Below are 25,244 nucleotides of genomic sequence, written 5' to 3' on the forward strand. Positions count from 1 at the left end.
GAATACATTAGAAAATAAAGCAGATCTTTTGCGCGGTGATTAGTTTGTCAAATACATCTTACAAGATGTGCCTGCCTCTAGGGCAAAAATGTATTTAGAATTTAAACTTAATGAATTAGATCCTTTAAGATTCTTGATACGGAACTTATCGTACTATTAAAATTATAAGTTTAAATGTAATATTTATCAAAATTTTAGTAAATTTTAATATACTGTCGAAACTTAGCTAATAGGATACATTTGCCTGCCTAAAGGACTCGTTTGGTTTGATGGATTGGGTAAAATAACCATGGCATAAATTTTGGTATTTGCTTATCCAGCGACTAGTTCTTTTAAGTCATGCATCGCTAATCTGGGTATAATTTCATACACTAATACGGGCATTATTTTATACCTAATATATCATGGAATAACAATTCATGGGTTAAACACCAAAAGACAAAATTACCCTTTACTTTTTACTTAAATCTATCATCAATACCCTTTAAATTTTTTGAAGTTTAAAAAACAAACCGATATTAAAAATAACTCGCTGAAAAATGGAACACAATTGCTCATTTTGACAGGGTGTTTTCTTTCTTTATTTGTTGCAATTAACCCCTAACATTAATATTTTGCAAGTTAATAATTTCTTACGATTAATATCAAAATTAACTTGATAAAGCATGGAATCCAGAAATATGTCAAAGCATGAGTTTAGATTAATTATTCTAGTGTGGGTTGTTGAATCCAAATATCTGCCAAAGCCATTAATGTTTTACATGATTTTCCGTAGCAAAAATATTTATTACTCTAAAATAAACTTTTTTTGTTTCCCAGGATTGATCATAAAATATCCGAGAAATACTTATACAAAAAGTGCATAACATGGGCCTTTTACATAAATTTTATACTTAACTTGTTAGTTGTAAATATGCCGAACTCCACCTTAATACAATTTAGAGAAATTGTAAGTTGTAAATATGCCGAACTCCACCTTAATACAATTTAGAGGCTACAATTTAATAGTGAACAAAGTAATAAAAAGCCAACAAGAACAAAAAAATCAACCCATTTAGTATACTAGTATTTTCAAATCATTTAAGACCAATTAAACCCACAGAGAGCGAAAAGAAGTCTTTCAATTCAACTCGTCTCTTAAATAAAGAAAGCTTGCCTTGGGCCTGACCTCTCCATGTTCTATTCTCATCATGAGAAAGATACACGAAAGAAGTATTCCAAGGAGAGAGCATCAGGTCGTAACACCTAAAGACTATATTGTTATTAGTTATAATAGTTATCCATACATCTATTTGGAATTTTAAGATATTAATATATGTGCATAAAATGGTATAATTACCTTGGAAATTTTATGTCTCACCTTGGTGCAAACATCAAAACTTTGATAGAATTATCCCCAGTACATGATCAAAGATAAAAGCAGCTTAAACAAAGATAATGTGCAGGATATTTCCTTTTCTCATCCAATAATTGTACAGAATTGTCCCCATAACTCATTATAGCCAAATTTGAAGCTAAAAGTTCTATTTCTACATCTTGCAGAAGTTCAGGAAGAGACTTTGAGTGAAATTTTCCATGAAATAGAAATTCATAACACTGAAAAGTTGATGTCACATGAAAACTTGAACCAATCCAAAATTCCTTAGAAGCAATGGCCTAGTCTCTACAGTTCCATACGAATAAACTTTAATAGTTTGATCATGTAAATCACAACGGAAAAATTTTATCTGGCAATACTCTGCTACTTAGTGTAGTTATACCACCAGAGCTTCCTAGAATGAAAGGACCAAAAAACGAAAGATAACGACGAGCCATCTAGAGCTTATTACGCTTAGTCCCCTTTGATTCTACAGACCAAATAGGAGGGATGATTTTGTATTCCTGTTTTGGTGTTTCCTCCTTCTGCACTGCATCTTGTTTGCTGACATCATCCTCGAGGATGTCCTTTGAAAATGCGTTAGGATTTGCCTTGATACAGCTTTGAAGAGCGACAAAGGGACTAACACAGTCAGAGCCCTACAGTGGGAGATAAGAATTTTCACATGTAAGAAGGATGGAAAAGATCATTTTCTGTTCAAAAGAACATTTTAGGGAATTTCTTTTTAACTGTTGCATATGAATGAAAGGAAGATGACAAACTTTCTGATCTTATTTGTTACATTACATCAAAGTCATTTACAGAGGAACATCAACGTTGGAGGCCAAAATTCTAAGGTCAAGAATGATCTTTAATGCCTGGTCTTGTGCAGTGACATTCACACTACAGGTAGTAGCAACTTTATCTAGACTTTGGGGAAAGGAAAACAAAAATTCCCTTAAGCAAAAAATAAAAAATAAAAAAATCACCAGCAAACCATGATCTTGATTTTTACCACCCACAACAGATGCGTTAGCTTTACAACTTGAAAAAAAAAAAAAAAATATATATATATATATATATATCTTTTTTGACTAACCTTATCAAAAGTTGGAAAAAAGCACACATATCTTAATCTTTCTCTCCTGATATAGAACAAAGAACTATATACAACGTTAACTTAATAAGCTGATCAATGTTTTTCCATGTTACAGCTTATGTGGCACTTTATGACCTCAAGTTCATAAAGGAACGTTCAGCTCCCAGAAACGAAATCAGACGAAATGAAACAGACTCCCTCGGTTTCAATTTAAGTGTGTCTTAGTTTGACTAGGCACGGAATTTAAGAAATAAAGTAGACTTTTGAATCTTGTGGTCTTAAACCAGCCATGTACACCTGTTAGAATTATAGAGTTACCAAATATAGAAAGAGAACTTTCTTTCTGAAACAAACTAAAAAGGAAAGTAAAACACTTAAATTGGAACGGAGAGAGAATAATGAATCTCTACACAGGAGATGAGCAAGATAGACCAATAAAATAAATTACAAAAAAAAAAAAAAAAAGGAGCATTCAAATGTAGTTACCTTTTCTTCAGCTGTGCTCTTGAGAAAACAGAGGAAAGCGTCTGAGAACTGGTTGCCACAGGGGCCACTCCGTAAATGAGCAATGCAAGGGCATTCTAGGGCTTTCCGAGCTTTCTCATCAATGGACTAAAAGTAGAGTTTCAGTTTCTTGAGCATAGATAACTAACAAATTTCAACTTTTATTGACCTAGTTTATGATCCTAAAAACGTGAACCAACCTCATTCTCACCATCTTCACCATATGCTGCAGCTTCTACAAGAAGAAAGGAAGAAAACTTGTGATAAGTTTTAGGAGTCTTTTAAAACTTGAAAACATGGTCCAAACATCATCAGGCAGTAGTCAATCAATATTAATACATGGCGCTCAAGTCTTTGGGGTAGCTACTTAGCATATTTTCACAATAGATCTAATACACACCTTGATGTTATACCAATAGATCAACTACAGTTACTGGATCTAAAGACAATGCGTCTTTTAGGAACTTGGGATAACAAAAAGCACTTGTACAGACATAGAGCAAGTAGTAGAGGAAGTTCCAAAAGCAGAAATCAGTGAGCAAACAATACGAGAAAATGAGCTATGATAGCTAATCTCATGGGAAGTGAAATCAGACCTTTATCAGTTTTCCAATCAGCAAATAGACAGAAATTGTAAATTGTAATCAATCAATTTTGTCTCAACCAAGAAGTTGAGGTTGGCTATAATGTTACGTATGCATAGATGAAAGACATACATTACATAACCAAAAAATGGAACTCAAGACTCCCTAATGTTTAACAGGAAAACTGCATTTCAACATTATTTTTCCACTTAACTACCACCACCCACCCACGCACCTCCCCCCCCCCCCCCCCCCCCAACAACCCAAAATTGAAATCGCATTATGCATATAACTCTCTGCTATTGGTTTCATCTCGTAGTAGCAAACGTAAGAAACCACATATGCAACAAACCAGCCCCTTCAAATCTCTTTCCCAACCAGCAAAGGTGAATCTACACTTTAAGTCTGTGGGCGCAGAGTACCACTCTACTTATTACTTCGTTGGTAAATTTAAACTAGATATCTGTAGTTCAAAGAACAGACAATGGATACAAAGTGTAAGTACCAACTAGTTGGCATCAAGGTTAGTTGTTATTAGCACCCTAACAATAGGTCAATATGGGCATAGATATAGCGTAGTGATAGAGCAAACAGTATAGGAAGTTACAAAATGAGAGTCAGTGAGAAAACAATACATCCAAAGGAGCAGTGATAGGTTGATAATTAATCACTTGGGAAGCGAAAACAATTTTTTTATCAGTTTCCCAAACAGCATAACAGTGAAAACATTTGCAATCAATCAACAACGCCTCGATCCCAAAATAGTTGAGGTCGGTTATGACATTACGTATCAATTATCATTACATAAAATTATATAAGCAAAAACAAAACCAAAGATTCCTTAATCGGTGTTGAAAATAGACCTTGAGACTGAAACTCAACTCTAAAAGCTAGCTCATGAGGCGAGCATTGCCAAGATCATATAAGGATACAAAGCATTCCAACTTTACCAGTTTTTAAAAAAGGATGCAAAGCATTCCTCGACCAATATGGGACACCTACCCCCTCCCCTCCATCTACCCCCAAGCCTAGTGTTTGGAGCGTGATCCACCGTCTGCACTTACCACATTCACTATTGAGAATGTCCTATCCCAATAAGCCAGACCGATCGAATAAGCAGTAATTCAAAGTAATTCAACATTGAGTAGATGAATAATGGGCTATAAAAATGTAGCCACAAGTATAGAATTTTAAATAATCTCTAGTTTAGATCCATATTTACTAATTATTGAGAGTAGTGGAGTAAAATGAACCTCAAAACTACTTAACTGAGGATTCATATAGTCGACCTACAGGTTTGGAATTGATAATACATATATATAGCTCGAGCAGAAAAGAATAGGTGCATCCATCCCCTAACTTCACTATACAAAAAAAAAAAAAAAAAAAAATATATATATATATATATATATAAAATAAAAAAAATCCACACCCCACCCCCACCCTTAACTCCTCTCCTTACCCCCATAAAAGGCAAAAAGTTAAGCACTTGTAAGTCCTTATAGTGCAGTTACTAAGCCATACAATTCTTTGAATCTTGATTCTTGAAAAAAGAGCAAACATTTATCCAAAAAAAAAAAAAATTGAGGAGTTACCAGCAATCAAAGAATCAAGAGAACGTGGTTGAGAATCATTATTAACACTTTGAGATTGATTGTCAATGGCATCACTTTGCACTTGTCCCATTTTTTATTTTATTTTTGGCTTAACAATTGTTGAGTCCTTGACACTATGGCCTTTGCTAATTTATAATGAGTCCTTTTTTTTTTTTTAACTAGTGGACCTATTTTAAGGAAGTAATAAAAAGAAAAAGTCATGGTGTTTCAAATTAAATTTACACATTAGTTCCTATTTTTGTCATATCTGTTACTTTGGTACGGTGGACAAACATAAATAGTCTTAGGATAAAAATTTAGTATTATTGTCTTATCTTTTGTTTTGTTAGTAATCCTGGAATGAGTTATATCGGAACTAGTAATAGTACCGAGATTAGTTATCCCTTCCGGATGGTAGAATAATAGTACCGGAATTAGTTATCCCCAGATAAAACAATGAAAAAAAAATACCCCTAAGGTTCTTCAAACCATTTTTCTAATCAATAAGGTGGTGGGGTGGATGTTTTTGAAAACAAACAACTTCTTTTCAGAAATTATGTAATGCATGTTATTTTTAATACAACAATTAAACCGTCTTGATAATTAATCCCAGTATAACTTGTACCAAATGATCCCTGAGTTTTAGATGTCTTATTCCATCCTTGATTTATATTTATTTCCAATAAGTCCACTGAAGAGTGAATCGAACTTCTTTTTATTTATATTTTTTTAAGTTTTTGCTTCATTCGGATCTTAATTCAAGTAAGAATAATATCTTAATATTTAGTCCAGGATAGATGAATTTACTGAGCTGGACAAATTAAGTGACAACCACAATTCAAATGGCAATACAAAAGTCAATTCAACGTGATTATTGTGGTTTAGATAGATTTTACCTACTTTTTACATAATTTTATGTTCATTCAACATAAAAAAAATGACAAACTTATTGAGCAATAAAATAGAGTCACAAGAGATTCCTTACGGTATAGAACTTAAGAATTAAAGAGAAAAATAACAAAATTTTAGGGGTACAACTTTTCCATCTCCCCACCTTTATTATAAGTTTTCGTCCAAGTTTATTTTTGTCACTACTGCAACTCTTCTCCCTTCCTCTACACAGGCTCTCTTTTGACATACCTTCTCCATTCTCTCATTGTTGTTTTCCATACCTTTCCTTTATGCCCTGTGCGCAGTGGTGGAGCCAGGATTTTCGCTGAGGGGTTCAAAATATAAAAAAGTAAATATACGAAGAAACCTAAGGGGGTTCAACATCTACTACATATCCATAAAAAATAATTTTAACCTTATAAAAACAGTGTTTTTTTCTGCCGAGGGCATGTGGCTCCGCCACTGCATGTGCGTGGGTTACAATTTCACCAAAAATTACAATTTCAAAAACTATGGCAAAACACAACTCCAACTCCAACTTCAAAAATTCCAAAAAATGTGAATTCATTTTTGGTATTTATGGCCAAACGGCACCTAAATGTACTCATAATGGTGTTCAATCATCAGAAACAGAATTTAAAAAAAAAAAAAATAGATGACAGTTATGATTATGTCGCTGTGAGCTGTTGGGGAACATTAACTTATTATCCCTAAAGTAACTTTTATCAGTTGAACGACACCCTTACAGTCACCGTTGAATCACTAAGGCCGATGAATCAAGTAACAAAACAAGTCATAACCAACTCATTTAAACTTGATACTAAATTATGACTTTTTTTCCACATCCGCAAAAAAAAATGTTAAAATTGATAGGCGATTGAGCGAAAAAGGAATTGTGTTTCCCACTAAGAATCTGAAAGACAGATGGACCCAAAGTGATTTCTTAAGTGTAGCGGTCAAGCTGGACAGAAGCTTTACCAAAATTGATTTATCCTCATATTTTGAGATATAAGTCGAGTTACAGAATTTAAGTTGTTACGCCCCATATCACAGAATTAAGGTTTGACTCGTATCGTTAGAGTTTTAGTGGAAAATTCAAAGGTTTGAATGTTTTTCGAAAATGGTTAACGGACCTACTTCGGGCTGCCATAACCCCTTAATTAGTTAGGAATTTGGAAAAGGTCTCTTGATGAAAATTGTACCTTTCCGGGCATATAAGGATCAAGTCAATCGGAGATCTAAGCAAGGAGATATGATCATCGCAAGATGGCTAGTAGTAAGGTGCTCAAGATTCGAAAGAATCGGCTAAGTTTACGGCAGGTCTGCCTTCCAGCCTAATTTCATGATAATCCGTTGGGAATTTGAGAAAACCTAACACATGAAAGTTGTATTCCTTTGAAATAAATTTCCAGCGGTATATTAGGGAGCCCGAACGGAGCTCTGTACAAGTTATACCCATTTTACTGGACACTGTGCAGAACTGACACGGGTTGTGCGTGAGGGCGCGTGCGATGCGTCCGCATTGCCGGCCAATCACCCAAAAACACCCTCTCTAACCAGGGACCTACAAGGGGTCCTGAAATGGCCATGCATCGCTGGCCCATCGCGAAAAATGGTTGGGTTTCGGATCAAAAAGTCAAATTTTCGCGTATTCTCTTATATTTAAGCTTGGGGTTTAGTTCCCTAACACCCCTAATCACAAAAAATCATCCTAAGGCAAGAGATAACAAGTCCCAAGCTTCAAGAACCCTCCAAGGTGAGTTCTCCAATGATTCTAGGTTGATTTCAAATCTCTAATCCTTTTCTAACTTGAGTAAACCTTTCTAATCCATAGAGTTGTGATTGGAACGTTATCGTTGGACGTGAAAACCCTAACATTCGAATTCAAGGAGATAGAACTTCAAAAAGGTAATACTTCTACTCTCTAATCACTTATAGTTGTGAATTGATGAGTTTTTGGGAGAATAGTAAATGGGTTTGATAAAGAGCAACTTATGAACTATGCTAGGGCTTTGGATTATTGACTTAAGATTGTTGTAATCTTATGGGTGACGAAGAATGATGTTAGTTACACCTAATTGATATTTTCTAATCAGCTAAATAATAGAATGGGAATTGGATAAAGAAAACACCATTAATGAAGGTGTGAAGCTTTATGCCCACCAAGTGTTTGACAAAATACATAGATGACCAAAGCATGGATATTATTGCTAATATGAAATCCCTTTGACTTGTATTGCTATAGATTAAAGTTGAAAGGGGTGACGAATGTTGTATTACGCTCAAAGGCTAGAATTAAAGTATGTGAGGCTAACTCTCTATGTTTGGGAACGTTGATGATTCTCCCTGCAACACAATTCATTGGCTATTACGATTTGCCTCAAAATTACAGTTATATCTTAGTTCCATGAATAGTTGCAGAACCTCTATTCTCTAGTTTCGTAATTCGTCTATGACTTTCATTCCGAATGATATGAACTCTAAACGTAATCCAATAGACTCGTAATTCATACCCAGAAGTCTCAGTATGCTTAGAAAACAACCAAGGCTTCAGGTCCAATAATCAATTTGTGAATACATGTCTCAACCTAGTTCTATTCAGTATAATTCAGTATTTCAGCATAATGTATTATAGTATGACTTTCAGCTCCTTTATATTAGATGAGTCTCAGCAATGAAAACTCAATATGTTTACACTCCATAATCAGTTCAGAAATACATGTCTCAATTCAATTTTGACTAGTTTTCTAGTGTTATGCATTACAATATGATTTTTCAGTTTCAATATATATTATGAAATGTTGAACACCTGCATCTTTACCCAAGGGCACAGTCTTATGCATACGTATACGTGGACAAGGCCACGTACTGACGCATTTACTTGGCCAAGGCCATAGTTCTGTGCATTTATAGTGGGCCAAGGCCCGAGAGTGTTAGCACCTACTTAGCCAAGGCCATAGTTTTGTACATCCATATTGGGCCAAGGTCCCGGATTATTAACTCTATAAAACAGGTGATATATACTCAGAGCCAAACAATTGACATAAAGGTAAACTTATGGATGAAGTGTCAGCTTTAGTTAGAGCAAGTAGTGTAAAATAGAATTAATTATCATGGATGTTGTCCACAAGGTTCCTCCATCACCTTGAGCCAAATAATTGACATGAAGGTAAACTTATGGTTGAGAAAATCAAGAACATGAGGGAGAGAATAAGAAGAGTAGTAAAGAGAAGCGTCCAATTTCCTAAATGTCCTTTTCTATAGCAGCAATTGAGTCTTTTCTACTATTCCTCTATACCAATATAGTTGGTAAATGACCAAAAAAAAAGCAAAACAAATAAACAAACACAATGATGAAGTCAGTGGCGGAGCCAAAATTTTAAATAAGAGGGTTCAAAAATGTAAAGAAGTAGACAAACGAAGAAGTCGAGGGGGTTCAACATCTACTATATATACATAAAAAATAAATTTTTTTTATATACAGTGTAATTTTTCGCTAAAGGGGGTTCGGGATGAACCCTCTTGGCCCTTACACTACATCTGCCACTTTCGGGATGAACCCCCTTGGCCCTTACTACATCCGCCACTGGATGAAGTGTTGAGTAGAGCTGAAATTGGTACTGATGATTAACAAACCTAAATCTTTTCTCCATCTCTCTGCCACTATCTATACCATCGATCACCCTTTCTCCCTTCTTTGACCCCTATGCGACTATACACCTACATTAAAATCGTATTATATATTGCATGTTCAAGTCGTTTAGCGCACTCCCTCCTAGCTGTGTAGGTTGTGGTGTGGTGACAGGGAGAGAGAAAGAGGAAGGAAAGGGGAAGAGAAGATGCTGGTGGTGGAGGTGATGATGACAATGGTGGCGGGAGAGACAAGCAGAAACGAGAAAGAAAGGGTAATTTGTGGTAGAGGTAGTGGCGGAAAAAGAGAAGAACAAACAAATAAAATATAAAACTCAAAAGTTAGAGAGAAGGGTCAAATTTTCCCTCGAGCTATGCGAAAGGGTCAACTTTGCCCTGAACTATGCAAAAGGTTCAAATTTAACCTTCGTTTAAGAATTAATTCTTAATTGCATGACACGAGGCATCACCAGGTGCTAAGCTCCCACCGTTTAACTACAAAGGCAAATTTATTCCATTTTGCATAGTTCAGGGGCAAATGTGACCCCAACTAGTAACGGTGAGGACTTATTTGACCCCAGCTATTAACAGAGGGCAAATTCGTTTCATTTCACATAGTTTAGAAGCAAATTCAACTCTTTACCCTATTTTCTATTTTGTCGAGCCCATGCGAATTTCCCAATTGTTTTGTTAGGTATTGGAATGGGTAAGAAAGAAGACGAGAAAATCAGAAGAATAAAGATTTAAATCGCCTATTTTTCCCACTTTAATCTCGTTTTTTTGTTTATTCTCGTCACGAAACATAACTATTATAATAAGAAACAATCGAAGCAGGTAAAAGTACTCACTTCACACCCTTGAAAAATTATTCACGGATGATTAAAGTTACTTTTTGTTGTGGACTTTGTTGGAATATTGTGGTGTGGCAAAAGAGATCTTTCCTTTGCATTAATTTGGTTAGGGATTTACCAAGCGTGATTTTTTATGATCAACAGCAACACTTGAAGACCATTGGCCTTCCCTCATTAAATGTAGCTGCAAACCTGATTAAGGCCCTTAATTTCAGCCTCCGTTGGTTGTTTCCACGTGAGATTAATGAAGATCTACGGGACATAGATTCCGTAAATACTCGAACGCTCCTTCTTGTTCAGCACAGTAGCGGAGAAAACTTACTCGTACCCGGTGTTTAAACCGTACCATTAATTAACTTTACTTAAGACAAATTGAATTGAGGGTACATATTTATCAACTATAGTTAATCGATACCAAGTTTATTTGATTGCACATCTCATGCATTCATTGGTTTAGTGTAAACACATACCAATAGGTCTTTGCTATTGTGGCAGCAGACCAGTGTTAATTGAGTAAAAGTAAAAGAAACAAGTGTGAAGCCTTCTAATTGTGTAACTGTATAAAGGTTTGAATCTCCTTCAGTCTATTTCTCTTTTATTCTTTTGATTTACAGCTTGAAGGGAAGTCTTAGAGCAACAGTAGAGTTGTTTCCGTGTGATCTATATATAGGTCACGAATTCGAGCCCCGCTTGAGGTAAGGCCCTTCTCTGGACCCCGGATGCTTCACGCACTGCGCTTCCCCTTCATAGTTGTTTAAGGCTTGTCTGTCAAATTTGGCGAAATGGGTACTCTGATCCGACCACATATATATAAGTAGAAGACATATCTAAAGCAGGAGAGAAGTTATTTCAGAACAAATCAGGAAGAGAAAAGCTGAACATGTACAATCACGCTTGATTTAGGAAGAACTTATAATGGAGAGAATTTAAGCAATGTTTCTTATTCTTAAAATCAAATTGCTAACCTTGCAGAATGCAGATCTTGTTAAGAAGGGTTAAGAACTATGAGATCATAGGACCAGAAAAGATGAAGAAACAAAAAAGTAGTCCTCGTTACATTAGACCAAATACAAAACAGTGTCAGGAAATGGTAAAATTTGGTATAACAATAGTTGGTGTTTTACAGGTGGAAAGCTGGAAAAGATACAAATAAGTTTGTTGACCTGCTGCAGATTTACTACATAACTCTGCAACGCGGCGCCTAATAAATAATAATTACTACAACATAGCATTGGTTCTGACAGCTACAATCAGCAAGTTGAAGAATCAAGAAACTAAATAACATACTAAGTAATAAGCCATGAAAGATCACTCCTTCGTGACACGAACAATATTGCAAGATCACATGAACTTTTGTAAAGAAAGCACACTAACTGGTGTAAAAGCCCAAATATGAAGGAAGAATAGCCAAGTCCATGCAAAATAATCCAAAAGTGCAGGTGACATTCAACATATTGCAATATAGATATTGAACAAACTATTTCCCAGAAAGACAAATCAAGAATGCCTATCAATTAACAAGCAAGCCTTTGTCAAAATGGCAGCTTCAACTATTTTATTTGCTCAGTAATTAGCTGAGAAGATGCAGACCTTACCCTACCTAGGAAGAGGTAGAGAAACAGTTCCCGATAAGACAATTAGCTGATTTCTCAATGACCAATATATGATACATTGCTAACTAATTGCATAAAAATTCCTAAATATCATCTCACATAGCATGATGACTTCACAGTGAAAAGATATAAAGGGTACATACAACCGAACACCAAAAGAGACTGGAACTAAGGCATAGTTGATTCATGATTAATTGATCATCTCGGATTGCTACTAACAAGCCGGGCCCCAACACGATCAAGCTTCTTCACCATAGCTTTCGCCTTTAAGTTCCCTTCCTTCATAAACGCCTCCACCATTTTCTCCCCAATCTCTCTCCCCTTCTCCTCACTATCCGTCACCGCCACCAAAGTAGGTCCCGCTCCACTTATCGTACACCCAAAAGCCCCCGCCTTTAACGCCGTCTTCTTCACTGCCTCCATCCCCGGTATCAACGGGCCCCTCCTCGGCTCCACAATCTTATCCGACGACAACGCCTTACCTAGACCCCTCGCATCCCCGGTCAATATAGCCGCAACCAACGCGCCCGCCTGACTAGAATTCCATATATGATGCGACATTGTCACCTCTAATGGCAATGCCGCCCTCATTTTCTTCGTTGGGGCCTCGAATTCCGGGTTCACAAGCACAAAAAACAAATCTTTATCATACGGGAATGTTAGTGGTATCAATTCCAATGGATCATAACTTCTGATCAACACAAAACCCCCCATTATCGAAGGTGCTATATTATCAGCATGATAGCCGGAAACCTTCATTTCCGATTCTAAACCTGCAGTAACAAGATCGGAAACTTCCAATTTCCGGCCAAAAAGCTCGTTAACAGCCACAGCTGCCGCAGCAGCACTGGCTGCACTAGATCCTAATCCACTACCTAAAGGCAACCCTTTTTCAACATTCATTGAAAGGCCAACAGAATGTATATTAAGCATTTTCATAACAGAAATAGCAGCAATACCTGCACATACAGGTGGAAAAATTAGGCCATGAAAATATAACCCGACCAACCCGCCCACGCAGCTAAACCCATTTCAGCCCAACAAAAGTTAGACTGATATATGCCCAAATTGACTTATGATCTTCTCAAAAATTGTTTGATATGTTATATATATATATATATATATAGCCATAATAAAGAAAAATAATAATTTTATAAGCTACTCCCTCCGTTCAAATTGTCTTGTCTTAATATGCTAAGTATCCATTTTTAGTATACTGGACAAGTAAAAGTGAATGGAGAGTACTAAAATTTTACTCCATCCATCCCAATTTAAGTGTCTTGCTCTCCTTTTTTGTCTGTCCCAAAAAGAATTTCTCCTTCTATATTTAGTAAGTTGACAATTCAAAATCTTATGTAACAAGCTTAAAACAACAAGATTCAAAAAACATTTTAATACATTAAATACATCTTTAATTTAGAACCACAAAATTCAAAAGTATCATTTTATTTTGTGTACAGTCAAATTAACACACTTAAAATGAGACAGAGAGAGTATAAAATAACAAATAAAGCAATTAAAACTTAACAATAATTGGCGGGCTGAGTTATAACGCGCTCATTTATTAACTCAGCCCATTTTAACCCGTCCAAATTCAGCCCATACCAGTCCGACACTTTTACCTGCACAGTTGGATAAAGGGTCTTTGCTAAGCTTATTTCCATCGCCAGAGATGCCCGAAATCGAGACTTGACCCGGTTTGACATCCGGGTCGACCCGAAGAGTGATGAAATCTCCGAGTCCATCAACGGCGCAGCCGAGGAAATCGAAACCCGGCCCGAGATTGGCTACGGTTGCTGGGGCGAATGATTTGACGGATGTAAAAACGGGTTCGGGTTCGGGTATTGTTAAATGGGTTTGGGTTTTAGAAGAGACTGATTGGAGATTGAACCCGATTGAAAAACGGGTTTTAGGGATTGGATTTGAGATGGGATTGTTGAAGTTGAGTTTAATGGGAGATTGAAAGGTTATAGCCATTGATGTGAGAGTTTTTGAGGATTTCAGAAGAAAACAAAATGCAAAAAACAGAGGTTTTAGCTTTATTGTAGATTCAAGATTCTGGGTTATACTGCCATATATGCACTTCAAGTAGTATTTTTATTTATAATAATTTAATTATTAATCCTAGCTAGATATGGATTAAAATATTAAATTTTAATTTATTTTAATTTTTTGTAATTTTAAATTATTATTTTTAATAAATAATATATTCAGTGTAATTCTGTAAGTGGATCTGAAGAGAATATGATGTATACCTCAATATTTATGGGGTAGAAGAGGCTATTTTTAATAGATCCTCAGCTCAAAAGAAATAAAGTTAATGTAGAATTTGAGTTTACTAAAATCTGATACTTGCATTTGAGTTTGATTAGTAGGTTTGGAATTTTTGAAAATGGAATTTGAAGATGGGAGTTGTATTTGATTATTGTTTTTGTAAAAGAATATTTTTAATTATTTGAATGTACTTAAAGTGAAAAAGGGTGCAGAAAGTGAAAATAGGGGTTTAGTTTTATTTTCAAGGTCAAATCTGATTTTTAAATAAAGTAAAAAGAATTTCAGAAAAAGTAAATAATTATAAACTCGCATCGGAAAAATTTACATTAAGGATAAAACACATCCTAACTAAGGTGACATTGTAGGCAGTAGAGCTTAAAGCACCCAATATTTCTTAAAGGGCAAAGGTGTAAATGTATCCTTAACTTTACGATTTGGAGCAGGTATATTCCTCGTTATAAAAGTGGTATATATATACCTCTGTCTTTATAAAATGGTGTAAATATATCCCTGTCGTTACAAAATGGTGTAAATATACCATTTTCGCTGATGGATTTTTTTTTAAATCATTTAGGTTATTTTTTAATTAAAAAAATGTCACGTGACTTTACAAAAAGTCTACCTGCCACGTGACTTTACAAAAAGTCTACCCATTTTTTAGTAGATATATTTTTCTAAAGCCACATAGTAATTTTTTTTTGGTCGTTCGGGTCTAGTTCATTTTAAAAAATGGATATCCTTATTTTTTTAAAGTTACGAAAATATTTTTTTAAACGAACCAGACCCGAGACACCGGAAAAAAATTATCATGTGGCTTTAAAAAATATGTCTACTCAAAAAAAAAATAGTAGACTTTTTTTAAAGGCACGTGACATTTTTTTAATTAAAAATAACCTAAATGATTTTTTTTTTTAAAATCCCGTCAGCGAAAAGGGTATATTTGCATCATTTTGTAACGGCAGGGGTATATATACACTACTTTTATAACGAAGGGTGTATCTGCTCTAAATCGCAAAGTTAAGGATTATATTTACACCTTTGCCCTTTCTTAAAACAAACAAAAATTAACCTACTCTTTTTTTAACCTATATAAGTATGCTATTACCAAAATTAGGGGCCGTGAAAAAATTGGGGCCCAAAGCAGTTGCTTTATCTGCTTGGCCCATGGGGCGGCCCTTGCGAAGGCATTCACAAACGTAGAGACCCAACGTCAACTACATACAATTCTTCAAAAAAAGTTGTGGTAAATGAAGTTTTTCCTGAAAGTCAACGACGAAGTGCTGACCAACGTTTTTGATGATCAACTATGAGCCTGTTTGGATGGGCTTATGTCTAAACAGCTTATAAGCTAAAAAAAATAAGTTTGAGTAGTCTAAGAGCCCGTTTGGATTGGCTTACAGCTTAAAGCTGTTTGCAACTTATAAGCTGAAAAAAATAAGTTGGGGTAGTCCAACTTATTTTTTTTGGCTTATAAGCTGTTTTCAGTTTATAAGCTGCTTTAGATAAACTAAGTCAAATAAGTCCAATTATTTTTTTGAGCTTATTTTAAACATAAAATGACTTTAAGCTGGCCAGCCAAACACTCAAAAAAGCTGAAAACAGCTTATAAGCTAACTTATAAGCCAATCCAAACGGGCTCTAACTTATTTTTTGGGGCTTATAAGCTGTTTTTAGCTTATAAACTGCTTTAGATAAGGTAAGTCAAATGGGCCCAATTATTTTTTTGAGCTTATTTTAAGCACAAAATGACTTTAACCTGGCTAGTCAAACACTTAAAAAAATTAAAAACAGCTTATAAGCAGCTTATAAGCCAATCCAAACAGGCTCTATATCATAAGGAAGTCTGCATCATGCTAAGATTGAGAAAGACGTTGCTTCTGGTCTTCACTAACAAAGAATCTTAGAAAGAAGAATAATATATATAATTGTCCATAAAATTATTAATTAATAAAAATCTCTTTTTCGTGATATTTTATTTGCAACGAATTTTCAAAGTTACGAAACAATAAAATGCAATCATAAACAAAAAAAGATATGAACAATAAAAAAATTATTTACAAATATTTCTGAATATAGTTCTATGCATTTCTTTGATTATTCTCTCCAGAATTCTCCATGCATGATTTGAGAGCTAGATATAAGCGTTTTTTTAAATGTTGAGAAACAAATAGACTAAATTATTAATATTTAAATCTTAATACAATATTTTAATATTCAGATACGTACGGTCAAATTTCCCTATAACAATGTTGTTTGTCTGAATTACTATAACGAATATGCTATTATAAAAAACATGTAATATAACATTGCATAAAATCGGTTCCAAAGAAAACTTGACTGTTATAGTGAATGACTATTACAGAGAAGTCCGATAGTATTTATACTTAAGTATGATAGTATTTATACTTAGGGGTGTCAATGGTACAGTTCTTGCAGTTATTTTATAAAATTTATACCATACCTTATTTTCGGTTATTTTATATAGTATAACCAAAATTAGACTTTTCGAAACCGTCCCATAATCTCGCTTTTTCTTCGGTATCGGTACGCTTCGGGTTAATTTTCGATATATTTTTAAAACAAAAACTTCATGTAAAAATCACTAGTAAAAGTTAGAACACGATACTGTGGTTGGACTATGACCAAAATTCTCTAGACATTTTTACTGTTTAAAAGGTGGTGAATCAAGAAAACGTGAAAGACGACAAGAAAGAGATTAATCTCACTATTTTTACCATAGTATAAAACAATGTTAAGCAAAGACAAAACATATAATTTAAATCACAAGTGGGAAGAAATCAACATTTTTTTGCGCGGATTGCCCTTCTTTTGGGGTGGTCTTTAAATTTTGCCCCTCATATTTGCGATCTTTAAATTATGTCCCTCATATTGCTGGTCTTTAATTTTTGCCCTTCGCATTGCAACTCTGAGCATTCACGCAGAAATTATAAGGTTCTGAGTTTGAACCCCCACTCAAGCAAAAATTAAAAAAAAAAATTGCAAGGCATGGTTTGGGTCGCGTGTATGTCGGACCCGACATATACTTGTTAAGGAATTACCAAATTTATGCCGGACCCGACATACTCATGCCTTATGGGTAGACTTGGCATAAGTATGTCGGGTCCGGCATAACTTTGGTAATTCCTTAACAAGTTTATGCCGGTGGGGGCATACCTTTAATAGGCAAACTTTTATACCGGGCTCGGCATAAACTTGTGAAGGAATTACCAAAGTTATGCTGGACCCGACATACTTATGCCAAGTCTGCCCATAAGGCATAAGTATGCCGGGTCCGACATAAGTTTGGTAATTCCTTAACAAGTTTATGCCGGTGAGGGCATACTTTTAATGAGCAAACTTTTATGCCGGACCCGGCATAAACTTGTGAAGGAATTACCAAAGTTATGCCGGACCCGACATACTTATACCAAGTCTGCCCATAAGGCATAAGTATGCCGAGTCCGGCATAACTTTGGTAATTCCTTCACAAGTGTATGCCGGTGGCGGCATAGCGAAATTTAAATTCTGCCTTGTGAATTTTTTCTAAAATTTTGACTGTGTGGGGATTCAAACCTGGAACCCATGAGATTTAGCCGAAGGGCAAAATTTAAAAATTTCAAATATAAGGGGCAAAATTTAAAGATCACCCCAAAAGAAGGGCAATTCTGCCAACTACCCAGAAATCAATCAACATAAGACTAAAAAACTGAGCCCACTAAGATTAAATACCCAATAACAGAAATATAATTTAAATTATACGAGAAAAAATATATCTAATATCTTGTAATTTGTTATCCAAAATCGAATACTTTGTAACTTACATGTTACTAATCGGATATACTGTATTCCTATTTTTCAATTTTAAACACTCAATAGAAAATCATTTTCAAATTAATAAGGGAAAAACTAAATCCACCCTAAACATGGACTAAACCATGTAGTACTATAAATTATGTTGGTGGGATTATTATTCCCCAAATAGCCAAAGACTGGAAAGCAGGTTAATCAAATTCCAGTAAACTCTCAAAGAGAAAACCAAAGTTGCCAAAATTATACTGCAAAGAAAGTGAAGAATGGGAAGCCAACCAGCACAAATTCCGACCAGTTTTGGACATGAACTAAGGGCTTGTCTTCGTTGCCGTCTTGTCAAAACATATGACCAGGTTAAATCCCTTTTGAAGTTTCTTCAATACCCATCAATTTGTTTTTGTTCTTTCAACGTTTTGTTTCATCAATTAACTATATCTCAATGTTGGGTAGGCTGTACGAATCATACATGATCTAAACTTATAGAGGTCGAGTATTAGTGTAGAAGGTTTGTTGGTATCCGAGTGTCGTCCTACCTTTAGTCGCGTATTTTTTTGCTAATGTGTATTGATATCCGTTACTACGTTTGTTTTGTACATTTGCTATTTAGTTGTCTCATTTTCTTTCCTACATTCCTGCATCGGTTACATTTCTTTTGAGCCGAGGGTATGTTTGCAATAGACCCTCTACCCCTACAAAGGTAGAAGTAAGGTTTGCGTACATCCTATCCTCCCAGACCTCACTTGTGGGATTACGCTGCGTATGTTCTTGTTGTTGTATTCAGTGGCGGAGTCAGAATTTTAACCAAGGGGTTCAAAAATATAAAAAAGTAGAGAAATAAAGAAGCCAAAGGGTTTCAATATTTACTATGTATATATAAAAAATAATTTTCACCTTGTATATACAGTGTAATTTTTTGGCGGATGACCCCCTTGACCCTTGCTGGCTCCGCCCCTCGTTGTATTGTAGTTAGATTGTTTTCATATTTTTGTATCCGGTTTTGGGATAGACTGTGTTTTTTACTCAAAAGGAGGAGCCTTTAACATTTTTTTAAGGGAACAAAAGAGAGTAAGTTAGGCTTTTTTGTTGGATATACTGGTAATGGGGTTTATGTTTAAACCCTTTTTTTCATACATACACCCTTTTGACTTTTTCAATAACCATCAATGTGTTTTTGTTCTTTCAACGTTTTATGGGGTCGGCTATGTGAATCATTTGTATCAATTCCATCACATTTTAAGGAATAACCAATTTAGGGTTCATTATAGTTTGATTATTTTTATATTTTTGTTTTTTCAGACACCCTTTTGAGATTTCTTCAATACCCATCAATTAGTTTTTCTTCTTTCAACTTTTTATTTCATTAATTAACGATATTACAATGTTGGGTTGGCTGTATGAATCATTTATATTAAGGACTGACACATTCGGGTTCATTATAGTTAGATTATTTGTATATTTTTGTATGCGGGTTTTGGAATAGGCTATGCCTTTCCATAAAGATGTGGAGTCTTTAACATTTTTAAAGTGAAAACTTATGACCAGGTTTAATTTACATCCTTTTTTTCATACACCCGTTTTTGATTTCTTCAATACCCATCAATTTGTTTTCGCTCTTTCAACTTTTTATGTCATCAATTAAACTGTGTTTCTGTCTGATGTCGGCTATATGATTCATTTGTATGAAGGACTGACGCATTCGGGTTCATAGTTAGATTATTTGTATATATTTGTATCCGGTTTTTGGAATAGGCTGTGTTTTTCACTCAAAAGGAGTCGTCTTTAACATTTTTAAGTGAAAAAAGAGAGTAAATTAGGCTTTTGGTTGGATATACTGTTAACGGGTGTTTATGTTTTCGATAGGTGATTAGCTTAAACCCTTTTTTTCATACACTCTTTTTCAATTCTTCAATACCCATCAATTAATTTTTGCTCTTTCAACCTTTTCCTCAGCAATTAAAGTATAGTGTTGGATCGGTTGTATGAATCATTTGTATCAATTCCACCACATTTAGTGACTAACTTTTTCGGGTTCATTGTAGTTAGATTCTCTTCATGTGCTTGTATCCGGGCTTGGGATAGACTGTGTTTTTCCCTTAAAAGGCGGAGTCTTTTACATTTTCAAGGGAAAAAAGAATGAATTAGGTTTTTTAGTTGGATATACTGGTAATGGTGTTTATGTTTTTGATGGGTGATTAGTTTAAAGTTTAAACCCTTTTTCATACACCATTTTTCGATTTCAATACCCATGAATTTGTTTTTGTTCTTTCAATGTTTTACGGGGTCGGCTATATGAATCATTTGTATCAATTCCATCACATTTAAGGACTAACTAATTCGGGTTCATTATAGGTGGATTATTTTTATATTGTATGTGGGTTTGGAATAGGCTATGTTTTTCTCTCAAAAAGCGGAGTTTTCGACATTTTAAAGAGGGAAAAATAGTAAATCAGTGTTTGTCGTGGGGTTTATGTTTTTATGGGCGATTAACTAGTAAATTGGAGCTTAGTGGATCATTGTAGTGGGGTTTATGTTTTGATGGCGATTAACTAGTAAATTGGAGTTCAGTGAACCCTTATTCAACGTTATAATTCATTGATTAGTAATCAATTAACTGTGTTTCATTCTGAAGTCGGCTATCAGTTGTATTAAGGACTAACACATTCAGGTTCATTATAATTTGATTATGTGTATATTTTTGTATCCGGGTTTGGAATAGGCTATGCTTTTTCCCTCCGATTTCTTCAATACCCATCAATCTTTTTTGTTCTTTCAACCCTTTTTACTTCAATTAACGTATGTTTCAGTGTTTGGCTCGGCTGTATGTATCATTTGCATCAATTCCATCACATTTAAGGAATAATGAATTCGGGTTCATTATAGTTAGGTTATTGTAGTTGTGGAATAAGCGGTGCCTTTCCCTCGAAAGGCAGAGTCTTTAACATTTTTAAGGATAAAAAAGAGTAAATGAGGTTTTACTTGTGATGGATTTATGTTTTTGATGGGGGAATATCTGGTAAATTGCAGTTTAGGGAATCAGGCTGCGAGAACTGTCCCTTCTTCAAGATGGATGAAGATCACGAGCGTGTGGTGGACTGCACTACTCCTAATTTTACTGGGTATGGTGATTTTTAGTTTCTTATACACAAAAGTTTTCTATCTTTTTTCTTTTCTATTGGGCCTAGGTGCTTCTTTGAGTTAGTAATTTTGAAGCTATAATGTCACAGCTTGATCTCTGTCATGGATCCAACTAGGAGCTGGGCTGCCCGGTGGCTTCGAATTGGTATGTACAACCTTTCTTAAATTCGTTTTGGCAGAATTTGTTTACTTATATTTTACATGCTTGAGGTTGCGTATATAAGTTCTTTATAGTGTTCTTGGCATAATTTAAGGTGCTACATAGTATTAGTAGTGATTATGAGATATCTTTCTCCCTTTAGTCTCGAAATATGAAATGAGTAGAAGTTGTTATGCCTTGGGGATAAAAGGTTCTCGTGCCTAGAATTGTTTACTGCTATTAGCATGCACATGAACTCCTGTATCAACGGTTTATTAACCTTTATGAGTAGGCTTACTTGTAAGCTTTCTATGAGGGTGTGGGTGTACATATCATTTTTATTTAGGAATTCTCCAAAAACGCACAGATTTCCTATGGAAGTTTTCAGGCATTTGATGATATAAATTCTGGAAATTCCTTAATATGCATTTTTAAATTTATTTGATCAATATTTGGGTAGCTCTAACTTTCGTGTATCCTCAAAGGATAAACGCTTCCTCACTGGCTAAATAAAGCATGTTGACCTACGAGATGCTAGCACATTAAAGAAAAAGAGAGATGCTGCACTTTTTGCAATATGTTGCTGTTTCTTTGCTTCTTGAGGATTTTGTTAGATTTGTTCATGTGTGCATTTCGTATTACCAGCATAGTGCTCTGAGCTACTTACCAGCAGAGTAGTCTGAGCTTAAAAGGCAAAGTTTTGATTTCCAATTCCTTTTAGATATAGCTTTGCTGCAAACGTTTGGAAATTATGTAGGCGCTGATGGTAGAAACTAGTAAATTGAGGCTAAGCGGGAATGTTTGAGGGTTGTTTCTTTTGCTACTTCTGCATTTTGCCTTAATAGCCAGAAGCATGGTGCTTGAACGTTAAAGGGCTGAATTTTTAGTTCACATTCCTTCTATACCTTTTTTTTCCGGCAAAATGATTGGAGATTTTGTGAAAGGGACCATGGTAGACATAATTTAGGTAGTGGGTTCAAGATGCTAACGGGGATTTTGTGCTGTTTTTAACTTAAATCAATAGATTCATCTCAATTTATTGAATTTGGTCTTGTTATGTGGGGAAGCGCTTCTCAGAGGCCCTTCTTGTATGTAACTTTTCCTAAGTGAGAATACATTCGTGACGAGAAACTTCAAAGAGACTTCCTCTTTTACAATCTTTTTTCTTTGAAACTTATCTAGGTAGTTTCTCCGCCTATATGCCTTTTACCCCTGTAATGTTCCTTTGTTTCTTTCCAATTGGTTTTGAGTTCATCGTTAAGTAACATGTGTTCCTAGTAAGGCTAACAGTCTCGAGTCCGGAGTACTCCTTAGTGCATCACTATTAAGAACTCCAGTGAGGCTATGTTGAAAAGACAGCGGTCTTGATTTGACAAGAAAGATTTTCAATGCAAGTATATGCCCTGAATCGGTAGAACAACTTAAGACTTCCAAAATGCAAATATTTGATGATATTATGCCCTTAAGTTCATAGCAGATTTGCTTGGAGATCGGCTAGGAGATTACAATTGGAGGGGGAAGTGCATAAAATAAGGAGTATCAGGAAAGGTCTCATTATCCAAATAAATCAGCAGATTTGTGTCCATATGTCTCTAGTATACATAAGTAGCTTTTTCAATCTAAGGAACTCCTCTTAAGATAGTCAATACCAGTCAGCATTCCAACTTTTTTACCAAGGTGTTTCACCTTTTTTGGCTTCTGAAGAGCACTGGTAGGTTTCATAGTCAGGATTAGCAACCTGATTGGTTGATAATGAGATGTAGTGAGTTGTATACTATCCTCCATGTTGTCCTTTCAAGAGTAGGATATCCTGTTTAGATGAAGGAATAAGGTGTTAACCTGTACTTGGTAGATGCTTCATATGTCCATGGCTCAGAGTGATGAAAAGTGTACGCATGCTATATAGATGAAGGAATAAGGTGTTACAATTTGGAGAACGAGAGGCTGAAAACTTATTTTACCTATTCTTGTTTGATATCTTAAATATTCTATTCTCCCAGCCATTTGCAATGCATGAACAAAGTGAAGGGTCTGGACCACCTTAGGTGGTTTTAGAAACCTCCAGACATGCTGAGGTAATTCTAGAAAACTAATGAGTACTTAAGACTCAAGTTTTTGCAAAAAAATTGAAGCATCAGATTTTGCAAATTTCATGGGTAAGTGAAAGTTCAAATGATAAAAATCTGAGGATTGACCTTTTCTAGTCCATTCAATGGGAATCTCCACTGAAGGGAAGAAAGTCGGAAAATTTAATTGAAAAAAGTACACTTCGATATTTGTGTTCTTTGCTCTTTTGCTAGTGACTGTTTGTTTTCTAATGTTTTCTGTCTGAATATTGTATGTTGGTAAAAATCCTTTCATCTTTATACAAAATATTGTTTTCTTCGCTATTGCATAACTGGACAAATTGTTGACCCAGATTCTCTCTTCTCTTTTCTTTTTTAAACATTTGCAGCACGGTATGTCCCTGGTTGTTACACACTTGCAGTGTCTGAGGCACTTCCGGAAGATTTGCAGGTAAGTGATCCCAGATGTTTGCTACTCCAAAGTCCTTCTGTCTTTCATCAGATGGCTGTAAAATTGCAATTTTTTTTATCTAGCAAGCCATGCCAATATATTCTTTTACTTGCAATAGTCTCTTCGTTCATGTCTTGTATTATATTGTATTAGCTATTCCTTGATGGGTCAAATATTTGGTCAGCTTAGGCCTTTCTTATTTGAAATTTCTTTTAGGTTGGTGAGGATAATCCCTCTTTGTGTTGGCTTACTTGGACTTGTCGAATCTCAATATCTCTTTTCCTGTTTCGCTTTTACCTTGTCTGACATGTGATAATTCCTAAGAGTTGTTGCAAAAAGTTATATTTACTGTTGGAGAGACGGATCTCTGTCTTTGTCAAAGCATATTAGAGTTTGCTAATGATATAAGTGCCAAATTCTAATTAACTTAGCTTTGTGGAAGAGATTTTCATTTAAAGGTCGCATATTGCTCATTCTGTAATGTTTAATTAGCTAGTCTACACATCTTAATTTGAATTGTGCATTTATTTCGCTTGTTATTTACTCTTTTTTTCCTGCAGAATCTTTGTGAAGATGAACATATCCCTTATGCTCCTCCAAAACGCCATTGATCAGACAGACCAGCAGTGATAACATCAGCACATTTTGGGTTTTGACATGGGAAGTAGTCGCATATTGCAGCATCTAAAGTAAATTTAGGGTGTCTTTAGGAAGCCGGGACAAATGTTATGTAATTAAGACAACAAATTACTGAAATTATCATTAACCCCCCCTAATCTGGAAGCTGAACATATTTCATGTCTCTGTGTCTCTTAGTCATCTGCTTTGGTGAACTCCGGTGTACTAGTGTTCATGTCACCTATCATATTGTGGTCTTTTCTCGTATTAATCTTTAAGGTGATGTGTTTGTAGTAGAAAGGGTTGTGTTAATCATTTTCCCAGCCAACTGTGAACACTATTTGTTGGCTGCACCTTATATGCTTTGTTAGTAGTACCATCAACCTATATGGCATATGATAGGCATGTTTGATCTTGCATTCCTTTACTTTTCTTTATAACCATTGTGTCCGGAACAACTCGTGCGCATCTCGACTAATTCTATTAGGTATCGTGCTACCTCTTACCAGCACAGGTACCGGGTAACTCTGTCCAAAGCTTGGACAGATGAAAAGAGTCACCTTTTTTTTTTTTTGGACAGATGGTTGTGCTTGAATTCTTGATTTAGTTTTATGCCTCCCAAGTTTT

The 25,244-nt window shown here is 35.2% G+C and overlaps 3 protein-coding genes across 3 annotated transcripts; 1 reads left to right on the forward strand and 2 right to left on the reverse strand.

Moving 5' to 3' along the window:
- Positions 1-1,558: 1,558 nt before the first annotated feature.
- On the reverse strand, positions 1,559-5,292 carry LOC132615243 (mitochondrial intermembrane space import and assembly protein 40 homolog). The gene is made up of 4 exons (XM_060329806.1): positions 5,140-5,292; positions 3,161-3,195; positions 2,943-3,068; positions 1,559-2,016 (listed from the first exon to the last, which is right to left on the reverse strand). The coding sequence occupies exons 1-4, from the start codon at positions 5,228-5,230 to the stop codon at positions 1,816-1,818; spliced, it is 453 nt and encodes a 150-aa protein (XP_060185789.1). The 5' UTR covers positions 5,231-5,292; the 3' UTR covers positions 1,559-1,815.
- Positions 5,293-11,934: 6,642 nt separating this feature from the next.
- Positions 11,935-14,215, reverse strand: LOC132614124 (homoserine kinase-like). Its single transcript, XM_060328491.1, has 2 exons — positions 13,747-14,215; positions 11,935-13,083 (listed from the first exon to the last, which is right to left on the reverse strand). The coding sequence occupies exons 1-2, from the start codon at positions 14,099-14,101 to the stop codon at positions 12,323-12,325; spliced, it is 1,116 nt and encodes a 371-aa protein (XP_060184474.1). The 5' UTR covers positions 14,102-14,215; the 3' UTR covers positions 11,935-12,322.
- A 4,108-nt stretch (positions 14,216-18,323) lies between these two features.
- LOC132615418 (transcription elongation factor SPT4 homolog 2-like) lies at positions 18,324-24,993 on the forward strand. The gene is made up of 5 exons (XM_060330026.1): positions 18,324-18,561; positions 21,233-21,324; positions 21,433-21,488; positions 23,938-23,999; positions 24,560-24,993. The coding sequence occupies exons 1-5, from the start codon at positions 18,472-18,474 to the stop codon at positions 24,608-24,610; spliced, it is 351 nt and encodes a 116-aa protein (XP_060186009.1). The 5' UTR covers positions 18,324-18,471; the 3' UTR covers positions 24,611-24,993.
- The last annotated feature ends 251 nt before the right edge of the window (positions 24,994-25,244 follow it).

Source organism: Lycium barbarum, chromosome 10 (genome assembly GCF_019175385.1).
Source record: "Lycium barbarum isolate Lr01 chromosome 10, ASM1917538v2, whole genome shotgun sequence".
Lineage (NCBI taxonomy): Eukaryota > Viridiplantae > Streptophyta > Magnoliopsida > Solanales > Solanaceae > Lycium > Lycium barbarum.

Bases quoted from the DNA above. Each gene is read 5' to 3' on its own strand.
- LOC132615243 (XM_060329806.1), bottom strand. From the start codon at position 5,230: ATGGGACAAGTGCAAAGTGATGCCATTGACAATCAATCTCAAAGTGTT. The intron at 3,196-5,139 runs GTAACTCCTCAA...TTCTTCTTGTAG, and splicing joins TCTTGATTCTTTGATTGCTG to AAGCTGCAGCATATGGTGAA. The intron at 2,017-2,942 runs GTAACTACATTT...CTCCCACTGTAG, and splicing joins AGAGCACAGCTGAAGAAAAG to GGCTCTGACTGTGTTAGTCC.
- LOC132614124 (XM_060328491.1), bottom strand. From the start codon at position 14,101: ATGGCTATAACCTTTCAATCTCCCATTAAACTCAACTTCAACAATCCC. The intron at 13,084-13,746 runs GTAAAAGTGTCG...CTGTATGTGCAG, and splicing joins CCCTTTATCCAACTGTGCAG to GTATTGCTGCTATTTCTGTT.
- LOC132615418 (XM_060330026.1), top strand. From the start codon at position 18,472: ATGGGAAGCCAACCAGCACAAATTCCGACCAGTTTTGGACATGAACTA. The intron at 21,325-21,432 runs GTATGGTGATTT...ATAATGTCACAG, and splicing joins ACTACTCCTAATTTTACTGG to CTTGATCTCTGTCATGGATC. The intron at 21,489-23,937 runs GTATGTACAACC...AAACATTTGCAG, and splicing joins TGCCCGGTGGCTTCGAATTG to CACGGTATGTCCCTGGTTGT.